A 20,557-nucleotide genomic window follows, 5' to 3' on the forward strand; every position below is an offset into this window, starting at 1 on the left:
ACATAAAATGTATGTATTTACAGCCTCACATGGAGCCACATACAGTAGCTGGAGTTTAGATTAAGCCGTGGATTTACAACCACTCGTCTAAGTTGAATTTTATCAACATGCATGTTTAAGTACAACAGTCTGTAAAGTGTTATCAGGTGCGAACAGACAGCCACATTGCTCGCCCTCCATGTTGAGTGCTTATGTTGACATGTCAAGGAGACTGTATGCAGGTGACCTATGAAGGGTCTTTCTGAGCAGCGAGCTATGTAATGGCCATATGTTGCCGCTTGTGTGACTTTTACAACAGATGGAGGGACACGACAACACCCACCCTGCCAGCTTTCTGCTGTAGTTTGCTCACAGGTCCATCTGTGACACAGAATCCGTCCAACTCTGAGCTTGCATCCCGGTACTTGTACTGGAAACCATCGATGCAGCACTCAATGAACTCCATGTTATTCTGAGTGAGGGTGCCCGTCTTGTCTGTGAAGACATACTCCACCTGCAGGCAATGTGATAAAAGTACATGACAGACTCTTCCAAACCCATAAAAATTCAGCTGCCCATTTAACAGGTTCCAACAATAAGATTAGGCAATTACGGCCAGAAAGAATTACACAGCATTAATCAGTTTAACGAAGCATCACCTTTAATTGACATAATCATCTGGCAAACCAAATGTGACTGATATATGGCAGCCCTGTTTGAGTTAGACGTGCCATAAAAAACAGGAGAAGACAGGACAGCACAGCTAATCTGGTGCAGCTTATATTTAACATAAGCACCGTACAGATCAGTCTGGAGACTCAATCCTAACTTGCTCTAACCTGTAATTTGGCTTTTTTTCTTTTTAAATTTCAAGTATTAAAATGAACAAAATGTTACAGAAAATATTTTTGTAATTTAAAAAAAATTACAGGTTTTTAATTGACATACAAATGCTGAGTTTACAGAAAGCAGTTCCCAAGTGACACAAATTTCTGCCATTTAAATGTGGCTTCATTTAATTTTGTCCATCTGCCTGACCTGTCCCAGCTCCTCATTGAGGTCGGAGGTGTTGACTAGTGCCCCTTCCTTGATTTCAGGGTCAAAGAAGTCCTTGTCCCATGTGATGAAAAAGGATCCCAAAAACTTTTGCATCTCAACCGTCACATACATGGACACCGGAATGATGAAGTTGAAGAGCACCATGAAGGACAGGAAGTCAGTGAACATTTTTAGGTACTGTTGGGAAAAAATGAGAACACAGGCACATATTTATCTTATCTTGTCATCAGATGTTGAAATACCAGTCTCTGCTATTTAAGCTAATTAAATTAAGTTATCCCATAGGAAAATTAATTCATTCATTCATTCATTAATTTAACCAAACTTAGGTGTTTCGAGCAGTGGGCAGCCACTGTGCAGCGGCTAGGGACCACCATGGACAACTTGGTCATGGGCATACACAATTAAGCTAACATCGGGAAATCACAGCACCTGGAGGAAACTCATGCAAACATGAGAAGAACATTCAAACTCCACACAGAAAGGCCCCGCCTGGATTCAAACCCAGGACCTTCTGGCAGTGTTAAACACTGTGAAACTCGGAAAATGTATTGACTACAGGCTGACTACATTACACTCCGTGTGCATAACATGCATGATGTGCTCACATTAAGACCAGTAGTCTTATATTATCCATGACATGATGGAAATCGTAATGTTGTATCACAATGTTCACAGTTCATTGAACGCTAGGGCAGAAGATTAAAAGCCAAGGAAATGGAGCATGTTACGATGTAGGTCTAGTGGCCATATTGCTGAGGAGAGGTTTATTAGTGTGGATCAGAAGAGGCTGTGGCATGTACAGTAAAATTCTTCAATACAATGGAACTGTGACCTAGGCTAAAACTACAAGCCTCCACAGGGTAAGTATTTACCCTATTAACAGGGGCCTTCAAGGTATACTAACTCTTGCAATACACATAATACTGTATTTCTATACCATTTTTGATATAAGCCTGGTTTGGTTTTAACAGTTCATTGTATCAACAACAAGGACAGGCAGGTTGCTTAAATGTGTACTCACTAGATTGGTCTCCTTCTCTCTCTGGGTTTTCTCATTGTACCACGGTTCATCCTGTCCGGGCTTGCTCTGCCACACATACTTAAGTGTAGTGCACACAAGGGCCTTGCTCACCAAAATGCAAAGGTAAACCAGAAGGAAGGCATTGATAGACCTGAAAATATAAGGATTGAAATGAATAATTACCAAAGGTAAGTCACAGAAATATTGAAATTGTTTACACTGTTTCCTATAAACTTACTTCTCCACAGCAGAGCGTTTCTGAGACTTGCCCTGGTAGTTGAGAGCCATCTTTGTCTCCATGCCAGTGTAAACTGCAACACCTTGAGAAAGAAAAGGGAGGAGAAAAAGAAGGATTAGATTATTAGATACTGAGCTATCTTCAATCATATTAGTTATTGTACTATAGTTAATATCCTTATTACTCACCACAGATTTTTTGAGTGTTCTTTAAAGTTGCCCCTTTCAGCAGAAGGTTTTCTGGGCCCAAAGACCTGCACAATCACATCAGTAGATCAAACAGTTTAGTCATACAGAAGCTGTGCAGTCCACACACTCCATTCTCTAAATGGAAACCTGGCAGGCAAGCTGGCATCCACTCTAAAATGCGCAGTGACAATACACAGTATGACTGCAGTCTGGGCTTACATGGGTCCCAGTGTTCTTGAGAAGGACACTGGCATTTGTTTATATGGCCACTACAAAGCAGTCAATGATAAATGCCTGTGGGAGTGCTTTGGAAGCAGTGGCTGAAGTGATGCCAACCTGTTTTAATTTTAATGCTTGTCTGCAATGAAGCATCAATGGAATAATGATTTGTTCCTGATGCAAAGGGAAACAAATGAGCGCTTAAGCAAGTGTGTTTTGATTTTGCTGTCACTTAAAGCAGGCTCAGATAGTTGTGCACCAGTGCTCTCACCTTACTGTAGGCTCCTGATCATTTTTGTAGATGTGCATACGGCCAACAAACCTGGAAAATAAATTACATAGGCAGTCAGAAGCTAAAGCCATTTATAAAATGTATGTGTGATATTTGTTTTGCATATTAATGAATAGAGTGGGTTTGAACTTGAGGTATCCAAATCCATGAGTCCAAAAACTGTAAGTACTCATTGACCTAAAATCAGTTGCAGAGGTTTGGGAGCCAGCTAATTACTGGTGGTTAGCCAGCAGCACGCTGTCAGTTTTATTGACTCTGAATAGCAAGCATTTGGCACTATGTCTTACTTAGCACGTCTCAAACACCATTCTGATGGCTGGCTTAATGACAATATTCCTACTCTTTGTCCCAAGGGGGAGCCAAAGGCTGTCTGTTGATAAAGCTATGATTCCTACAAGTGAATAAAAATCAACTCTGTGCTGCATAGACCAAAGATAACTGGAAATATCAAGCCCACTTTCACTATTCCTAATATTAAACCAACCAAGCATAAGTACACTATGAATAGCCAAAACATCTGCACTTAACAATCAACATGTTAATATTAGAGTAATTTAGGGCATTTTCAAATGGCATCGAGTGAAACCATGGCCCAACAAACCACAGGCAACACATGCTTGTGGTGTAAACTTGTTGGGGCCACATGATGAGAGCCTACTTGTAAAGGTCAGGCTGTGGCTGTTCACACTCAATGGTGGCGTTGAGAGATTCCAGATCCTTCTCTGTGTCTGGCACTGTGTAGTGTGTCTGGACAAGTGGAAGAGGCAGAGAGAGACAGAGAATGAGCGCTGACTGGCTCAGGTCAAGAGATCATTTTAGCCTTCCCCTACCCCTCACAAATAGACACCACAAGACAATAGGAAGACAAAAGATACCCAGAAATCTGCGACTAACACTTTGAACACAAAACGGAACAAACACATATTTCTGAGGAACTAGACAAGGGAGAAACTTGAATTTTCTTCAAAGCAAAAGGTGACACATTCAACTTCACTATCTTTGAAAATGTATATATATATATATTCTAACTACTATTAATTCAAAGAATACAATTAATATGAGATATGTCCAGGTAAGTGCATGTAAAAAAAATTGCAATAACAAAAGACACATTAAAACATAAAATATATTAAAGTAAACATTAAGTGACTATAAGTAATATAATAACAAAATTACAACCTAACCATTCTGTTATGAAAAAGGGACAGCAGAACAGCCCATCTTACTTTATGGTTAGACTCTCCGTCCAGACTTGCTGTGGTAACAAAACATGTGTCGTCGTCTCGGCTAGACTGCAGGAGTATTAAATCACAGGGGAAAGTCTCATCTTCCTCCACCTCCACAACATCTCCAACCTGATCAAAGAAAACACAACCAAACACCACTTATCACAGTTTGCTTTCTCCTACTTCTTAGGCACCGGGTGACAGAGATTTAAACAATCAATTTTGCCTCTAAGGAGCAAAAAGATTTCAAAATAAACTTACATCACTGCCAATTTCCTATCATGTTGCTGTGGTTAATTTGATTGCAAACAACTGCCTATTTAAAGATATAGCATAAACAAGCAACATGGGCCTCCCTGCGGAGTCCCCCGTCCAACTGCAAGTCAGTATTCGCTCACCTTTTTAGGTTTGATCTGCAAACTACTGACAAACTCTGGCTCTCTTTGGCTTGCTAAATGTTTACTTTAGCTTGAGTCCATTTAGCACTAGGAGGTAGCTCACAGCTAACTTGTGTGAGCTCCTGTGCTGGGAGCAGCTGTCCACAGTGTTTTGACAGCTGGATGTTGATTCTCAGTGGTATCAGCAGCACAAGCAACCCTTAGCCACATCCAGAACTCATTTGGTTCACTTTGAATGTGGTAAAATATTGTTTAAGGTGTGTTTTGAACACCCATGCATCTTTGAAAATACTGTTAACTGCAGCAAACAAATAAGAATACATTGGAGAAATTACCTGCACACAACACCCTTGATACATTAATTACCATCACACCCATGTTTGAACATCTAATCAGTTCAGCAGAGCATGTTCTCCCCTGCGCATATATTCCAAATACAGTCATGCCGAGCTGCCAGCAGCATCTCTTTGGACATGTCTCTAAGGAAATATAAAAGGTACCTTGATCTTCTCACTCTCCTTCTGAATCCTCCCGCCATCCTCTAGCACTGTCACTAGGTACTTATTCACCTCATTGTCAGCCTTGTGCCGTAGCCAGTCCTCATAGCCCTACGGCAACATATCAAAATCAGATTTGCGTTATTTGCTTAGTACAACAAAAAGTACAAAAGTTTGTCTCTGTGGGATTACTACCCACAGGACATTGACAACTAACAGCAGTTTAGTAGAGTGCAAGACCCAAAGAAATGTCCGTGCATACAATATCTTTACATTTAGTACTTCATCGTTATGTGAAAAAGAGTGCCTACAGCAGCAGAATGGGATAGCAATTGTCCAGCAGTGCGTTGGAACAGTATACCATGAAATAACACTGAGTCGGGTAAAAAAGAATAATTCCTGGGACTGCAGCAGCATAAGGCACAAAGCCTAGTGTAGACTTCATAAGTACTTTAAGATAGTGATGGAGATAGAGGAGATGGTGCAGAGATGCAGAGGGTAGAGAGGGAAACCAGACTGTGTGCCAAGGCGGAGCTTGAGCCAGAAAGTGGGATTACCGGGAAAGGTGATAGGAGGAGAGAGAAAGTCTGGTTGACTGATGCAGAGAAATGACGCCAGGTGGATGAAAGGGGGAGAGAGGGGAGGCATTCCACGGATGGTCAGTTGAACTATACAGTTCTCAGCCTGACTAATGGAGTCAGGCTGACTGCCTTGGTGTCCCACTTCAAAGCCTGGCTGAATGCGATCCAGCGCTATCAGTGCGTCCCATATATTTTCAGAAGGAAGTCCACCCACTATTGTGCATTTCAAAGCCCCAGCAGGACACTAAACTAAAAAGCCAATCCTAAAACAATACATCTAAAGCTGGGACACGGCAGCAACAGAGTGAAAGAAACAGACACTCCCCTTGATAATTTGTATCTCTGTAATAGACTTGCTCTCTCGCTCTCCATTTGCTCACTTTCACAGAGCCAATTTCGTCTTCCTCCCGATCAGAATTCACCAGTGGAGCACATTAATACAAAACCCAAGAGAGCATTAGTCACGTACTTCATACAAAAATCACAGCAAGGGAGTTATGAACGCAGAGGAACGCATTATGTTATATAGAGAGGGAGGAAGGATGTAAGGCAATGAGAGAAAATAGGAGGAAACAAGGACATGGCAAGTGAACTCACAATCAAACAACCATCAGCCTCATTAGGCAGTGTCTTACCTGCTTTATAGCGGTTACTGTGATCACAAAAAATAAGGGTAGGCCACTGGTGACTGGGCTGGTGGGGGTGTCCACTATCACCTATTGGGGGAAAAAAAGAAAAAACCACTAAACAATAAACATATGACCTTCAAACTGAAAAGCTATTCATTAAATACTATACATTGATACAAAGTCTGACTGCAGCACATGTGTGCTTGTGGTAACCGAAGGAGGAGTTTACAGCGCGCCAGCCCTCTAAATGCAGGGTGTAGTCTGCTTCTGTGAGGCCTTTCTATGCTATTCCCCAAATTTGTACATCAGTAGGAAACACAGGGGAGACATTTACATTTTGGAAGGGAGCGAGGGAGGTTCTGGAGCACAGAACTTTTAATCAACTGGGCCAGGGACAGAGTGCTTAATCTGCAGGCAGGCCAACACTTCTGTGTCACTGCCAAGGTATGGTAGAGGGCCAACACAAAGCTTTGCTGGACTCACCTTACCTACCTGAGCTGTGTGTGAGGGAAACTAGTGGTACACTATGTGTTGCAATTTTATGCTTGTGTGTTATAAGAATAAGTGTGGGACCTGTGATCAGGTAATCCCAAATAGCCAGTTTAGCAGCAGCACCTGACCAAAGCTCCCAGCTAAAAGCCCAGTACACAAATGGCCCTGTGTGTTTGTGTGTTCCTTAAAACCATCACAAGATGGATTTACCCTGGCATTTCTGATCCTGTAGAATGCAGGCTTGTTTCCCCCCGAGCCGGAGTGCGTATTCCAGCACGCACATACACGACACATCCAGTTCGTTGGTATTCTGACCAGGAGCATTACAAGCTGTCAGATAGGCATCAGCTCAAGGAAGAGCAGGAGATGCCTTTTGAAGCAGTCTCCGGTGTTTTACTCACCAGTGCTTGGACTGAGAATGAAACAAAAACCTACTGCTCTCTCGGTCATCGCAGACAGACGTGAACACAGCCACATTCTGTGCCTACACACACCTACGCACGCCTACTCACACATGCACACACTCACAGACTGTACAAGGGCAGTGAACTACAAGCCTACCCAAGCTTTACTGTGATTACAATTAACTGGAGGATAAATCAATTACGAGTTAGAGATGGACTAGTGCGCATCGACACTTTGGAGGAGTGCAGATTCAGAGGAGAGTCTGCATTATATTTGTAGTGGTTGGCAATTCGGGTGAGACAAGCAAAAGTAATAATTCTGCCGCAGTAGCCTCAGGTGTTGAGAGACAGAGGTGAGAGGACTCAATGCTTCAAAAGAGCAGTGAGTGTACATGAGCAAAGTATATGGGGCTCTGTGTTAAAGACTCATTACACCTGACACACCGCTATAGGCTGTGTAGCTAGTGGATTATGGAATGCCTCTTGAGAAAAGCTTGGTTTACCCCGGTCATGTTAGCCTTCCACTGTTTGGCATGACCAGATCCTCCAGAGAGATTCCCTTAGCTGGAGAAAGGTAACAGAGCACTTTACTTTTGCCTATAATAAATCACACCGGCTATTCACGTGACAGGATTGAAGGTTGGCTGATCACAGAAAGCAAAAAAATAACTTCAGGAAGGACTGAGGACAACATGTCCCCTCTGATGCAGCAGCCAGGTGGTCGAACTTGACAAAACCCTAACCCTACAGCACAGAGGGAATGCTTTTAAAAGCTTTAAAGTAAACGTTGCTTAAGGTTGATTTTTCTTTGGCACTTCTACAATTCAACAGAGGACTATAAAAAGAGACAAATGATGGTTGTGTCTTTTTTAGTATTCTTCAACAGTGATTCTAAAAAAAAATTTCTTTTATTGTTACATTACGGACTTGACCACCTTCAAGGACAGCCATCATTTTTGGAAGAGTGTAAGGGGTAACAACTTCTCTTTAATGCGTCAATAGCATCATTATTAAAAAAACACTGCAATGGCAAACTCCTAAAAAGAAAACTAAAACCTACACAAAACCTTCAGCTACTGTACTTCTGCCAAATCACACACAGTTGTTCCCAGAGCTTTTCTTTCAGTTTATCTGCACGGATTCACAACAATCCCCACCAAACTTTCACATGGCCAAATGCCTTTCCTCCTCTGCACCAAAGGCAAAGCCAAAAAAAAATCTCTCAGCATTAGGAGTGAACTGTGTACTGCTGCTGCTGATGTGCTGGTGTGATATCAGAGCTGCAGAGCGGAGCAGCACAAAACCCTTCATCTGAGCCGGGAAGTGTGTCAGAGTGAGCGACAGACAGCAGATTCCCCCGGGGTCCCAGGGCAGTGTTGTGGGCCGTTCGCATCCCCTTACTACACCCTTCACCCTCTCGTTCTGCCTCTAACCCTCTCTCTCCCTTTTCTCGCTTACTCTCTCGCAGCGCTCTATTCCCATTCGATCAAATTCGAGCAAAGACATGCAGGGCTATTTATAGGAGAGTGGTGCTTTTTTATCAGCCTGTGTCTATTTGTGGCACTCAGAAGTACAGAGGGCTTCCTGGCTGCTGACGTCAGCAGTGCAGCGCTGCAGAGAGATGGGTGGAATGTGAGAGAGAAAGGGGGGAAAGAAAGACCGAAAGAAAGAGAGCAAGTGACAAAGGAAGAGAGACAAAAGGAGGGTAGGACGGAGTTAGAGGATGCATGACATTTGGTTGTTGGTAGAACATTTGCATGAAGCCTCTCAGGGGAAGTGAAGGTTTATTTCTGTCTGCGATATGCGAGTATGCGAGTGCAGAATGAGTCCATACAGAGTCTGTGTACCTGTTTCTCTCTCATCCTCTCTCTCTGATATAATAGCAGGCTGCATGGGGAAAAACTGAGTGGTTAGGATAAGGAGCCCCTCAAGAGAGGCTGGATTAGTGGAGAAACGCCAACCACGCTGCAGCTTGGGTAAACACCGTCAGCAAACCCAGGACACCCACTGAGTCATACATCACACGCACAAGCACATACACATACGCATACATACAATATATTCACACACAAACAAACATTCTACGCTGCACGCATCACACACACTGATAATCCTTGTGCGTTTCTGTGAGTGATGCAAACATGCTTGGTGGTTTACTCCCACATAAATGTACTGCATTAGCTCAAGATAATTTCACACATTAGCTCACAACTGTTCAAAATCCAGGACCTTCATCCATTAGCTGAGGAGTTAAACCAGACTAACTGGAAAATAAAGGTTACAGCTGCTAAAATGCTTCAACTGTAAATACAGGTAGAACCAAGAGCCAGAGGACAATATAAACACTGCAATTGATCTGCTATTGGCTAGAGAATGATGAGATTACTTTGTGACAGCAGCACACAGATATTTCTCAGTTTAGTACAGTGCTGGGCTTCTGGGAGCAGTCACTCTGTGAGCTCATTCAGTCAGTATGCAACGAGAGAAAGCACATCCCTCCTGAGCTGGCCCAGCACCAGCACCTGTTTACACTAGAGGGCTGTTTGCCGCCATAGTTTAGGTTACTGCTAAAAGCAGAGAGGTTAGTTTCCACCTCTATGGATCAGAAAGAGAGGGGAGAGAAAGAAAGAGATGACAGAAGAGCAGGAGCAGATGCAAGCAACAAATCTTTTTTTTGTTTTTTGTTCCCCACGCCAATCAACTGTCACACTCTCACACTCTTGAGAGGAGAGGAGAGGAGAGGAGAGGAAATGAAAGGAAAAGAGAGGAGAAGAGGTCACTTAAGAGCACAGAGCAGGGGAATAAGGATGCCAGTCTATGCATTTTAGTCAGCACTCTTGGCCAACTCAAGTTTCCACTTATAAGGACAGGGCAGCACGCACAAAACTTTTTGGTTTTTTTAGAAGCAGTGACAATAACAATTACATACATATTTCTATATTGCACAACATGTTTTGCAGATTGCCAAAACTATGTGATTTTTGAGAGTGAATGGTAGAATATGAATTTATAAACATAAAAAAAGATTGACCTTTGGAACAATGTACTAGACACAAAATAGGTGGGATTAATGTATATTAATGCCTAAATCTGAGCCAGCTTGTGTGTCTGGATGTGTCTTGCATATATATAGATATTTCTTTAAATATTTTTTTTTTATAATTTCACTTGATTCTCTTTTACTCATTTGTTTATATCTTGATGTAATTTCCTTCTTTAACCAACCTTAATTTCGTGTAAGACAGCAGAATGACATTAAAAAAAAACAACATGAAAAACACACACGCACACACTAAAGTCTCATGGGAATATATAGCAGGAATAAAAAGCAATTTTGACACCTGCTATGATTGCACACACATTTCACACCCACAGTGCTATGTTAACAAGCCCAGTATCTGCTTCACACCTGCCACAGCTACATGCAAATGGATACACTCTCTCACCCTACTTTTCCTACAGGGGACACACACTACAGAACACAGGTTGTGAAGCAAAGTTGGATGAGACACACTGAACCATTCAGATTGTTTATTTAAAGGGTTAAACCCATTGATAACGGAGAGCGATAAACAAAGGTTTATCTTTGTTTGTGTTGGAGCACTGACAATGCTTGTCCTTACCTGCACCAGGAAGATGATAAGGAAGTAGAAATTGGCAATTCTTCTAAACTGTTCAAACAGGTTCTTTGGTAGAAAGTTCCAAACTGTATACTGTGGGAGGGGAGAGAGAAAAACATGCACATAGGTCACAGAGACATAAAAAGGGTATCAGAGTTTGTGGACTGCTTTTTACTGCTCCTTTCTGTGTAATTTTCCCTTCCAGGCTTTATGTTTTCAGCCAAACTTATGGAGGTTAAAGAAAAGCTTGGCAAGGGGTGAGAGATTAGAGGCATTCAATATTCACAGACTCTTGCAAGTGTGCATTCTGTCTGCACTGGGGGGGGGAGAGGAAAGGCAACTTCAATAGCTAGGAGTCTCTATTGTTTGTACCGCCTAGGGAGACGGCCTTTGGGGGAACCCACAGGTATTCTATTGATTAGCGATGTAGCTCCTCAATTTGGCTACCCTTGAATCCAGAGCCAATGAACTTATCAGGTTGGTAACTGTTTTTGTGTGTTTTGTTCTTTTTTAAGTGGCCATGACTGCTGATACCATCGGGGCTGAAGCAGCACTTTTATCTGCTGAAATCCCTGAGAGACATCTCGACAAAACCCTGTTGGTAACTTTGTGTCACACAACAAAGGACCAGGGTGAAAAACACAAATGCGTACACATGCGTACACACACACAGAAACAGCAATAAGGCACTGTTTATGAAGGGGAATGTGTGTATGGGGATGGCGCTGAAATGCAGCGGCAGCAGAACGGCCCATCTCATTTTGCCAGAGAGAAAAGAGAGTGAAAGTAATGAGAAAAGGGGGGTGGCAGCAGTGAGGGTGGCTGAGCGCGGTGGTGCAGTAGCAACGAGAGGAAGAGAGAAGAGAGGGTGATTGGTCATTGCAGAGTGCAAAAGCAACAGGATGATGGAGAGCAGATGCATGGAGGAGCATAAACACTACAGCCGGGGTAATTAAAGGCTGTTTACCCTGACATACTGGCAGGAGCCAATTGATTGGCCCATCCTCACTGGGACCCTCTGCACCACTATAAATCCCACTGCCTTCTTACTCTCATGCCGCTTCCTTCTCCTCATCACTTTCACCCTTCATATCCATAAGCCAACCTGCCTGAGACTGCCGCTGACACAGGAATTAGGGGTGAGATTTAGGTGAGGGGAGGTGGGGACGAGCGCAGCCTATCCGAGCCCAGGGGGAAACGGAGGAATTGCCCACCCTGCCAGTACATTAATAGCAGCCATGTTTTTCACTGTCACAGCCAGCGCTCCCCTGACAGACAAATAATCGCCTTTCCGTTGGGAGCAAAGACGAGCATGTGGAGAGGCAGTGGGAGGAGGAATAAAGAAAGGAAGACATAGGAATGCTCAAGACTGTTCAAGGGTTCATTTAGCATTTTAAGTGTTAGATAAGTATGCAGAACTGCCTGAAGGCAGGTGAAACATAATGCGCAGAGAAGCTGAGAAACATACTGAAGTATATGAATTTCATCTTGGTACATACGCATGTGAGTGTTTCTTACCTTGGAGGACACAATCCTGTTATCACAGAACTTGGGTGGGATGAAAGCCTCAGTGGCGGAACACGACCGATGACCAACATAGATAGTCCTACTGTCTACTCTTCTCTCATCACCGCCAAGCTAGAAGAGGACACAGCAGAGAGGGGGGTGGAGATGAGATGAGATGAGATAAGGATAAAAAGAAAAGGGAAAGAGAGGACATGTTAATAATTGAAGGTACTTCTCTTCACTTAAACAATCAGACATTAAACAGGTTGAATCTCACAAAAAATAAAAAGGGTACTGTAAAAGGAAATGACTTCTTGAAGGTGAGCCAAAACTACTTAAAATCAATAAACAAAAGAATTGTTTCATGGTGCATAGTTATTTCAGGGTTTGTTGTGGCTAAAATATTTTACAGTCTGCTGAGGCCTTAATTCCACTCACAGGTCAAGAATTAAGAGATTAGAATTTCTACTGCGGTGCAGAAAATCAAAATGACTTGAAAAGCACTCTAGTAGAAAATTGTTGAGAAGGAGCCAATAACTCAGAGAAGGGACAGAGAAAAGGATGACAAGGGTCAACGGGCCAAAATGGTGATTGTGCGAGGACTATAACTTAATTTCCTCTCTCCCAGGTGGTCACTCATCGATGATAAACGAGTAATAAATGCATGCAGCCAGGAGAAAAATGCTGTGCTCGGATTTATAGGTTGAGCAACCTTGTCCTGATGCAGATGGCAGGGTAATGTGTGCACGCACACAATAGCTCATTATCTGTCAGCAGAAAGACTTAAGGAAAGAGGTCAGGAGCCACATTGGACTGCCCTCAACATGAGGTGGCCGGGGCATTCCTCTTCCATAAAAGGCAGGTAGGATGAAGCACAGGGCAAGGCAGGGAAGCCAGCTCGTTGTCCTAACTTCACTTTACAGTAGCTTTCCTTACATAAATCTCCTAAACAATAGTATAAGCGATGACCCAAAAAGAAACTAAAGAAATTGTCAGGTAGGACGTTTTTCTTTTTTTAATTCAAAATCAGTTTTTCCTACAGTGTGTGGAACTGACTGGGCTCAGTCTTCTGTGTGTGAACCTCAGGCACATATCAATTCTTAACTATAAGTGGGGATACTTTTCTAATTACACATTGTTCTAAAAAGATTATCAAGCTACATTGTTACAGTGTTATAACATCATATTAGTGCATCACTAGCATTAAGATTTACCATCATTTCTTGGGATCTTAAATAAATCCTGACTGCACACAAGCACACAACAGATGTTTCTGTCCTACAGAATGTAGCCTAGAAAACTTGGCATATGGTGTTCTCTCAATGGCCTCAATTTCTTTCCTGACTTTGGCTTTGAGTGGACAGCCACAAGGACTGGAGGATCACAGCAGTGTACTGGATCACTCAGAGCTACACCCACATTTGTTTTTACCTCCTCTTCTTTCTTATCCTCAAGCATGTTACTTATCTTACCATGGATAAACAACCCTCTCATTTGTTTCAAGGGTGAACTAATTGATCAGTCAATAAACTGATCAGATGAATAAGATATCACAGTGATAAGCTGTTGAACAATCTGAGTACCAAATTAAGTGATATCTATGTTATCTGTATATGTGTCTGCGGTTCAATGTTATACATCAATTAAGCAAGAAAGTAGGCTAATTAAGATCTCATGAATGTCCCTTTGTGAGGAATCTTGAGGTCGGAAATTATATTGGTGACAATTTATCATAAATCATTCCAAGAAACTCTTGTGTTTGTGCATATTGTCAGTCAGTTGTTGTCCGTCCATCCTATTGACCCAGCAAAACTTTGGTCCGTGGTTGGACCATGACTAGCCTAATCATCCCCCTGAGTGGTGAGAAATGTGCCCCCCCACCACTGTTCCTAAGGTTGTGTGCCATTCCTACTAAACATGCTTGATATTTGTGACACCTTAGTGACTTGATCAGTGGTCCATGAAATTGTGACAATTTTGTTACTAATTTAATTCAATTCAATTCAATTCTATTTGTTTAGCGCCAATTCATAACAGAAGTTATCTCAGGACACTTTTCAAATAGAGCAGGTCTAGACCGAACTCTTTATAACATTATTTACAGAGACCCAACAGTACCACCATGAGCAAGCACTTGGCGACAAGGGCAAGGAAAAACTGCCTGTTAAAAGGCAGAAACCTAGGACAGATCCTTCGGCTCTAGATGGGTGGTCGTCTGTCTCGACCAGTTGGGGGGAGAGAGAGAGAGAGAGAGAGAGAGAGAGAGAGAGAGAGAGACAGAGAGAGACAGAGAGAGAGAGACAGACAGACAGACAGACAGACAGACAGACAGACAGACAGACAGACAGACAGACGCACAGCAACAACAGTATTGGCAATGGCAATTTAACTAAGTCACTCTTAACTCCAGTAATTAGGAAGTTTTTGTTTATGCTTTATGCTCACCCTCTTTCTCTCTCACTTAATCCCCACAATTTCAACCAGAGATTAAAATCGGCAAATACTTATTTGTATAGTAAGGAAAGAGAGCACACCTGAACAAATGCTTTTTTAACAAGCTTGTCAAACCACAAAACAAGTTACATCTTGAAACATTAACGCTAATTCCAGTTTACCCTCTGCTTAAATTACACAAATAACATGGGACATGGTTTCCAGTGAAGCGTTTAATTTTTTACTATTTATTTATATTGTGCACTTTCACAAGTGTCATTTTTAAACAGACATCTGTTAAGACATCTAAGTTAAAGGCATTATTTCAATGGTGATTAAAGAAAATAATGCTTGATCACATCTGAAAAGCGACAAGCAGACTGCTTGTCTTTAACAAGCTTGTAAACGTCCCAAACTATTCATTCTTTTCTCCTCAGTCAAAACCAATATCCATGTGAGGACCCTACCCACTTTCTTAAATGCAGTTGCGCTCTAAGCCTACGTGCAGGTTGCAAAACTATTACGGTGTACATTATTAAGGTTATGCAGGCAGGCGATCTGTTTTATATAATACAAAGGCAAGCAACATGTGGGCTGCGGGAACATATTACCATGAACATCTGATCCTGGACAAGTGCCAGGAAACGTGTGAATTACAGCCACCTGGACAACGAGCTGCCAAAAGTCTGATGCTGACAAAAAGTTAGATCAAAGAATAACCTCAAACACTTGGAAGCCTGATGTATGCATGTGGGGACAAACACACAAGTTACATAACTCAATTCTATAGAATAATTTGCTCTAATTTATTGTCACATAACACAAAAAAGACCAAATCGACATCTTAATTCTGAAATATTTCCCATTGTCTCTCCCGTCCAGCTCAGAGAAGAGAGCCAGCAGGCATACATAGTGCTCACTTATGCATGAGCAGCCATGTTCACACCTCAGTATAGCTGTCAAATCTACCATCCCCTACCCGCTCGGCACACACTGACACTGCTTCAGCAGGACCGGACGGACCTGGCTGCTAGAGGAGGAAGGGGGAGGGGGGGCAGAAAGAGTGGGAGGAAGAACGAGTGTGAAAGAGAGGAAGTACAACAGGATCCAAGGACACAACTACATCCAGGTTTTCTATAGCAAACAACAACCAGCCCGCAGGAGGAGCAGTACACCAAGAACACCCCCATGGACTACCTTGATCGTTTATTTGAAGCTGCAGTGTTTCAGGAAGTTATCCTTCCTTTCTGTGTACTCCGAAAGATGCCATCTACAAATGTAATAGCAGCATTCCAGATATGCAATTCTGCGAACACCTAATATAACATTAGGAAGCAATGTAGGACCAGAAAAAGCAATCATGTACAAAGGGCTGTGCAAATAAAAAAAACAAAGTGCAAGTAAGGAACAATTTACAAACCAAATTAGCCTTGAGTCGAAGGACTTGCAAAGGGCTCTGGCTTGTACTCCAGAGTTACAGGTCAGACAGTCAACAGTATTAGCTGGCTGTCTTCCACTAGTGCCAATCTTTCACCTGTGCCCATTTCTTTAGGATTGATTATGCACAAGAGCCATGCTAATGCACACAGCTTCAAGGTTGCAGGGCTATCAGATAAATAAACGCTAATCTTTATGTAGACTTAGGGAACACTGTAGCAAAAGCCACCATAAGGAAGCACTGGGATGATTCTCACAAAGAAATGTACCTACACACGCATAATTCATGCTGAAAATGAGATTCTATATAAAATGAGCAAGTAGTCCATGCCCTGGGGTCCTAAAGATAAGAAAAGAACTTTAGAATGGCCATTGATTTAGTGGTGAATTCACTGTAAAATATAATGAGGGTCAGACCATGGGGCCCACTTCATTTTTGAGCGATTACGTGATCGCAATGCTCATCTACAAAATAGTGAGCTAAAGCCACACAAGAAATGCTAATGTAAGGAAAAATAGAACTGATTGAATTATCTGTGCCTCATTGTCAAAGGTCAAACAAAGCCATTCAATGCCAATGATGTTAGCAAGTAAAGCTAAAGTGGCCAAGAGTCAAGTGCCAGTATGTCAATACCAAAACAGAAGATTCATCCTTGATGAAAAAGCATCAGCTACAAAACGTGAATGAAGATCAATAAAGCAAACATCCAATGTTCAATCGAGCTGAAATCTAATTGCTCAGTCAGACATAAATGGTGCATTAGAGAATTGAATGAGCCTGAAACTTTACATTATGCTCTAAATTAGATTATGCACACATTGTGAAATGAGCACAGGATGGTACGAGGGGGGGAAAGGTGCGTCACTGAAAGCAGGGAGAATATAAGACTGCATTCATCTACTGCCAGACTCACAATGATGACTCGGGTCTGATGACATTGCGTCCTGTCACACCATCTCACTATTCAGTGACTATCCCGCTTTGTCACAATCTGCATGTTGTTATCTGAACAGACACACTGGGTAACCAGAAAATTACAAGGCCCTGTATACTGTAATACAATCCATCACAACAGTAACTTTCTGACAGAACAACCTTTCTAAAACCTTAGATTTTTAAATACAGCTGACACTGTATCAGAGAGGTATTGATTCAACTCTGGTGCTTTCTGGTGCTGTAGTATGTGGAGTTGTATTGGATTGCATTATAATTCTATTACTATATAAGTTAAAAAGGTGGACAAATAGTCCCAAAAAAAGGGAACACTTTGAATAAGGTGATATTTATTTTGGGATTAATGCACTCAATTGCATTAGACTGCATATGTGTTTGTGGTTTTCTATTCACTTGGTGTGAACTTCAGCCTGGAACTTCAGATGAGTGGATGAGTCACTTCAACCACAGTGCAATCCACCCTGTTAAATACAATGTTAGTCAACTCCACTATGGGCAATATGGCACGGTGGAAGTTACAGTAAGTCATTGCAATCTAAACTAGGGCTACTATAAGGCAACTATTTTCATTATCATTATTTAACCAACAATAGTGTAAACACAATTTTTCAGAGCCAAAGGTGACCAACCAATGTACAATGATTTAAAAAAAAAAAAAAGCCAATATTCTGTACATTTGAGCAGATGTTAAGTATATTTATAACCAGGGCACACAACTTGTGACTATTTCAGTACTTGTGTAATGAAACGTTTAAGAAATATATATATATGTGTATATGTGTATGTATATGTATATAAATACACTGACAAGGAAAAGGAAGCAATGACTGAAAGGAAGCAATGGTAAAGCTGTTTCCATTCTGATTCCTTCATATATTGTATCAATTTGTGGGGGCCAAGAAAACCCTAATCGAAGCCTTTAACATTTACATTATGGCATTGAAATGTTTTTATATTCTATTTACTTCTGACAATAGAAAACCCCACTATAAACCTATATAAAGGCTCAGTCATGCAAAAAATAAATAAATACTGTAATATACCGTGAAAGCACCAGAATCTTAGAAAATACCACGATACAAATCTTTGGTCATACTGCCGAGCACTACATCAAAGGCAACTGGATTTCCTTTTTTTTATTTTTTAAGATCCCCATTCATCCAAGAGGCATCTTCCAGTTTTCCTGAATTTGGGTTCACATGTCATCATCACGCATGGCCCTCAGGTGACAGCAACATGCGATTCAAACAAGAATAAAACAGCACATCCAGTTTTCTTTGGTATAGCCCTTCTTCACTGACATAAACATGTTGCAATTTATGGGCTGCAAGTGTCTCTGTGGTTCTGGCTCTCAAGACCGTTCTGGACTACAAAGTGTGTTCCAGTGCTCACATCTTTAGTTGCCGTCAAGGTTTAACTGAAGCGTGGCTCCAGCAGCTTACATGTGTATCTCCAGACGAGGAGTGCTTGGTGTCAAGCAGGTTAATCAAGCAAAGCAACTCTGAGCAAACTGCAAATAAAGATGATTCCATGATGTGTAGAGGAAAAAAGGCTGCTGAGAGCAGGTGTGACATTGGCACAGTGAGTATTATTTACCCCAACATAAATAGATTTTGTGGTCAAACAAAATCAATTCTGTAACTTTTTCTTGCCAAAGTGCTGAAGCAAATTGAAAAACAGTAAGCCCAAAAGAATGGAGTAGGCTTAAGCTTTGTTCTGATCACTCTGTTCTTGTGGTTTTGTAACTTGGGTACAGGGGAAGAAAAACACCAAGTTCGGAATGCAGGAGCTGTGCAATTAAGCTTAAAAAATCCACTTGGAAAAAATCTTCTTAAACCCTTTAATGAGGTGTGAGGGAGCTGTGAAGAAGAGAGAGCAGTGGGGACCTATGCTTGTACGTCTTTATGTCCTGCACGTGTACTAATAACACTGCGCTACACAGAGAACGACAGATTTCTTGTTAAGTCCTTGTTCCCATTTGACCTTCGTATCTATTTCATGTAATTCTCTTGGAAAAAAGGAACCAAACGGCATAGTCTCCTTTCTCCAGCACATGGGGAGAGTGGGCTGTGTATGAGAGTGGCTCAGTTCTTTATCATATTCAACTACTTCACAACATCTGCTCCAACTGCATCTTATCTGTCCTATCAGGTTTTATGATGCTACTCTCAGCTTAAGTGGAGTTATCACAGGTCAACCTTATCTGCCGCTTTACGCGGTACCTATTAGCAGTTTTTCCTCTCGCAACACACAGCACATGAGAAACCATAACAGAGAAAGTCCCAAGAGAAGATCTATGACATTAGAGTAAATCTAGGCCTGAACATCAAACAGTATCCTGAGAGTAATGAAATGAATAAATGCCCGAACAAATGCCTAACCTCCAGTATACCACTTCAAGAAATGTTGATGACAACAGTAAAAACAGCCTAACTGCAACATAAAATTGCTATTATGACAGGCTGAATAGAGCTAAGTGATGAATGTTTGAATGCGAGGGGAAAGTTGCACGCGTTGAGTCAATGCTGTTAGTCACTGCAGTACTCTATCTGGCACTCGCTTCTCTTTCATTCTCTCTGCCTTTCTTGTCAGCCCACTTGCCTGTCCTCTTCCAGCATGCTCACTCTGTCTCACTAATTGTAACTCCCTCAGTTTTGATTACACATCCAAGTGCTCATTGCCTAGGCTGCAGAGAATTTACACAGGCTGCATTATCTTTTGAAGAAAATATAGCACAAAGACACATTACCGTCAAAACCATAACTAACGTTTGACACTACAAGGACTTTAAGAAGTATTCACCCCTTTGTTGCATCTGCAGTACAACAAACGGGTTCTTAATAAAGCCGATTTAGCATGTGCTAATTTGTCTAATTTCAGCACAAAGACTCTTTGTTTTGTTCATGTGTGATGGATATTCAATAAGTCTTCTTTAAATAATTTAATTCACATAAAAACTAATTTAGTATAATTTAAACAGCTTACTCCATACAGTAGGACCATATTGACTCAAGGGACAATAATGTTAAACATTTCATACCATTAATTATATTACATCTTTAGGTTAGAATGACACTTTTTAAGCTTTAGTCTTCCCTCTAAAACTAATCGAAAAAAGAAATAGTTAAAATAGTTTGTGAGTTGGTTGGCTACAGGGTTTGTCCATACTTTGAGGCTACCAAATCGAAAAGCAGAGCCATTACCCCATAGTGAAACTATAATAGAAGTTACCTTCATCATGGATTCACCAACACTTGGCATAGTCTACACAGAACCCATATCAGAGGCCACTCTCTGCTCTGTCCGCTGTTTGCACAAAGTGATGAATAGCCCCACAGAGTAATAATAGTCCAACTTGAACTGAGGGCTGATCCTAAGGA

General features: G+C 41.6%; 1 protein-coding gene across 7 annotated transcripts in view; it reads right to left on the reverse strand.

Annotated features, from left to right (window-relative positions):
- Window positions 1-20,557, reverse strand: part of atp11c (ATPase phospholipid transporting 11C) — a 39,703-nt gene that overhangs the window by 13,005 nt on the left and 6,141 nt on the right. For all 7 annotated transcript variants that reach the window (XM_051421027.1, XM_051421028.1, XM_051421031.1 and 4 more), the window contains exons 2-13: window positions 12,365-12,484; window positions 10,850-10,939; window positions 6,337-6,417; window positions 5,124-5,231; window positions 4,226-4,354; window positions 3,658-3,746; window positions 2,979-3,029; window positions 2,489-2,553; window positions 2,301-2,382; window positions 2,063-2,213; window positions 1,018-1,215; window positions 323-493 (exon numbers count right to left, since the gene is read on the reverse strand). In XM_051421027.1, coding sequence (XP_051276987.1) covers window positions 323-493; window positions 1,018-1,215; window positions 2,063-2,213; window positions 2,301-2,382; window positions 2,489-2,553; window positions 2,979-3,029; window positions 3,658-3,746; window positions 4,226-4,354; window positions 5,124-5,231; window positions 6,337-6,417; window positions 10,850-10,939; window positions 12,365-12,484 — 1,335 coding nt within the window. The remainder of the gene's footprint in view (window positions 1-322; window positions 494-1,017; window positions 1,216-2,062; window positions 2,214-2,300; window positions 2,383-2,488; window positions 2,554-2,978; window positions 3,030-3,657; window positions 3,747-4,225; window positions 4,355-5,123; window positions 5,232-6,336; window positions 6,418-10,849; window positions 10,940-12,364; window positions 12,485-20,557) is intronic.

This window comes from Dicentrarchus labrax, unplaced genomic scaffold (assembly GCF_905237075.1).
Source record: "Dicentrarchus labrax unplaced genomic scaffold, dlabrax2021, whole genome shotgun sequence".
Classification (NCBI taxonomy): Eukaryota; Metazoa; Chordata; class Actinopteri; family Moronidae; genus Dicentrarchus; species Dicentrarchus labrax.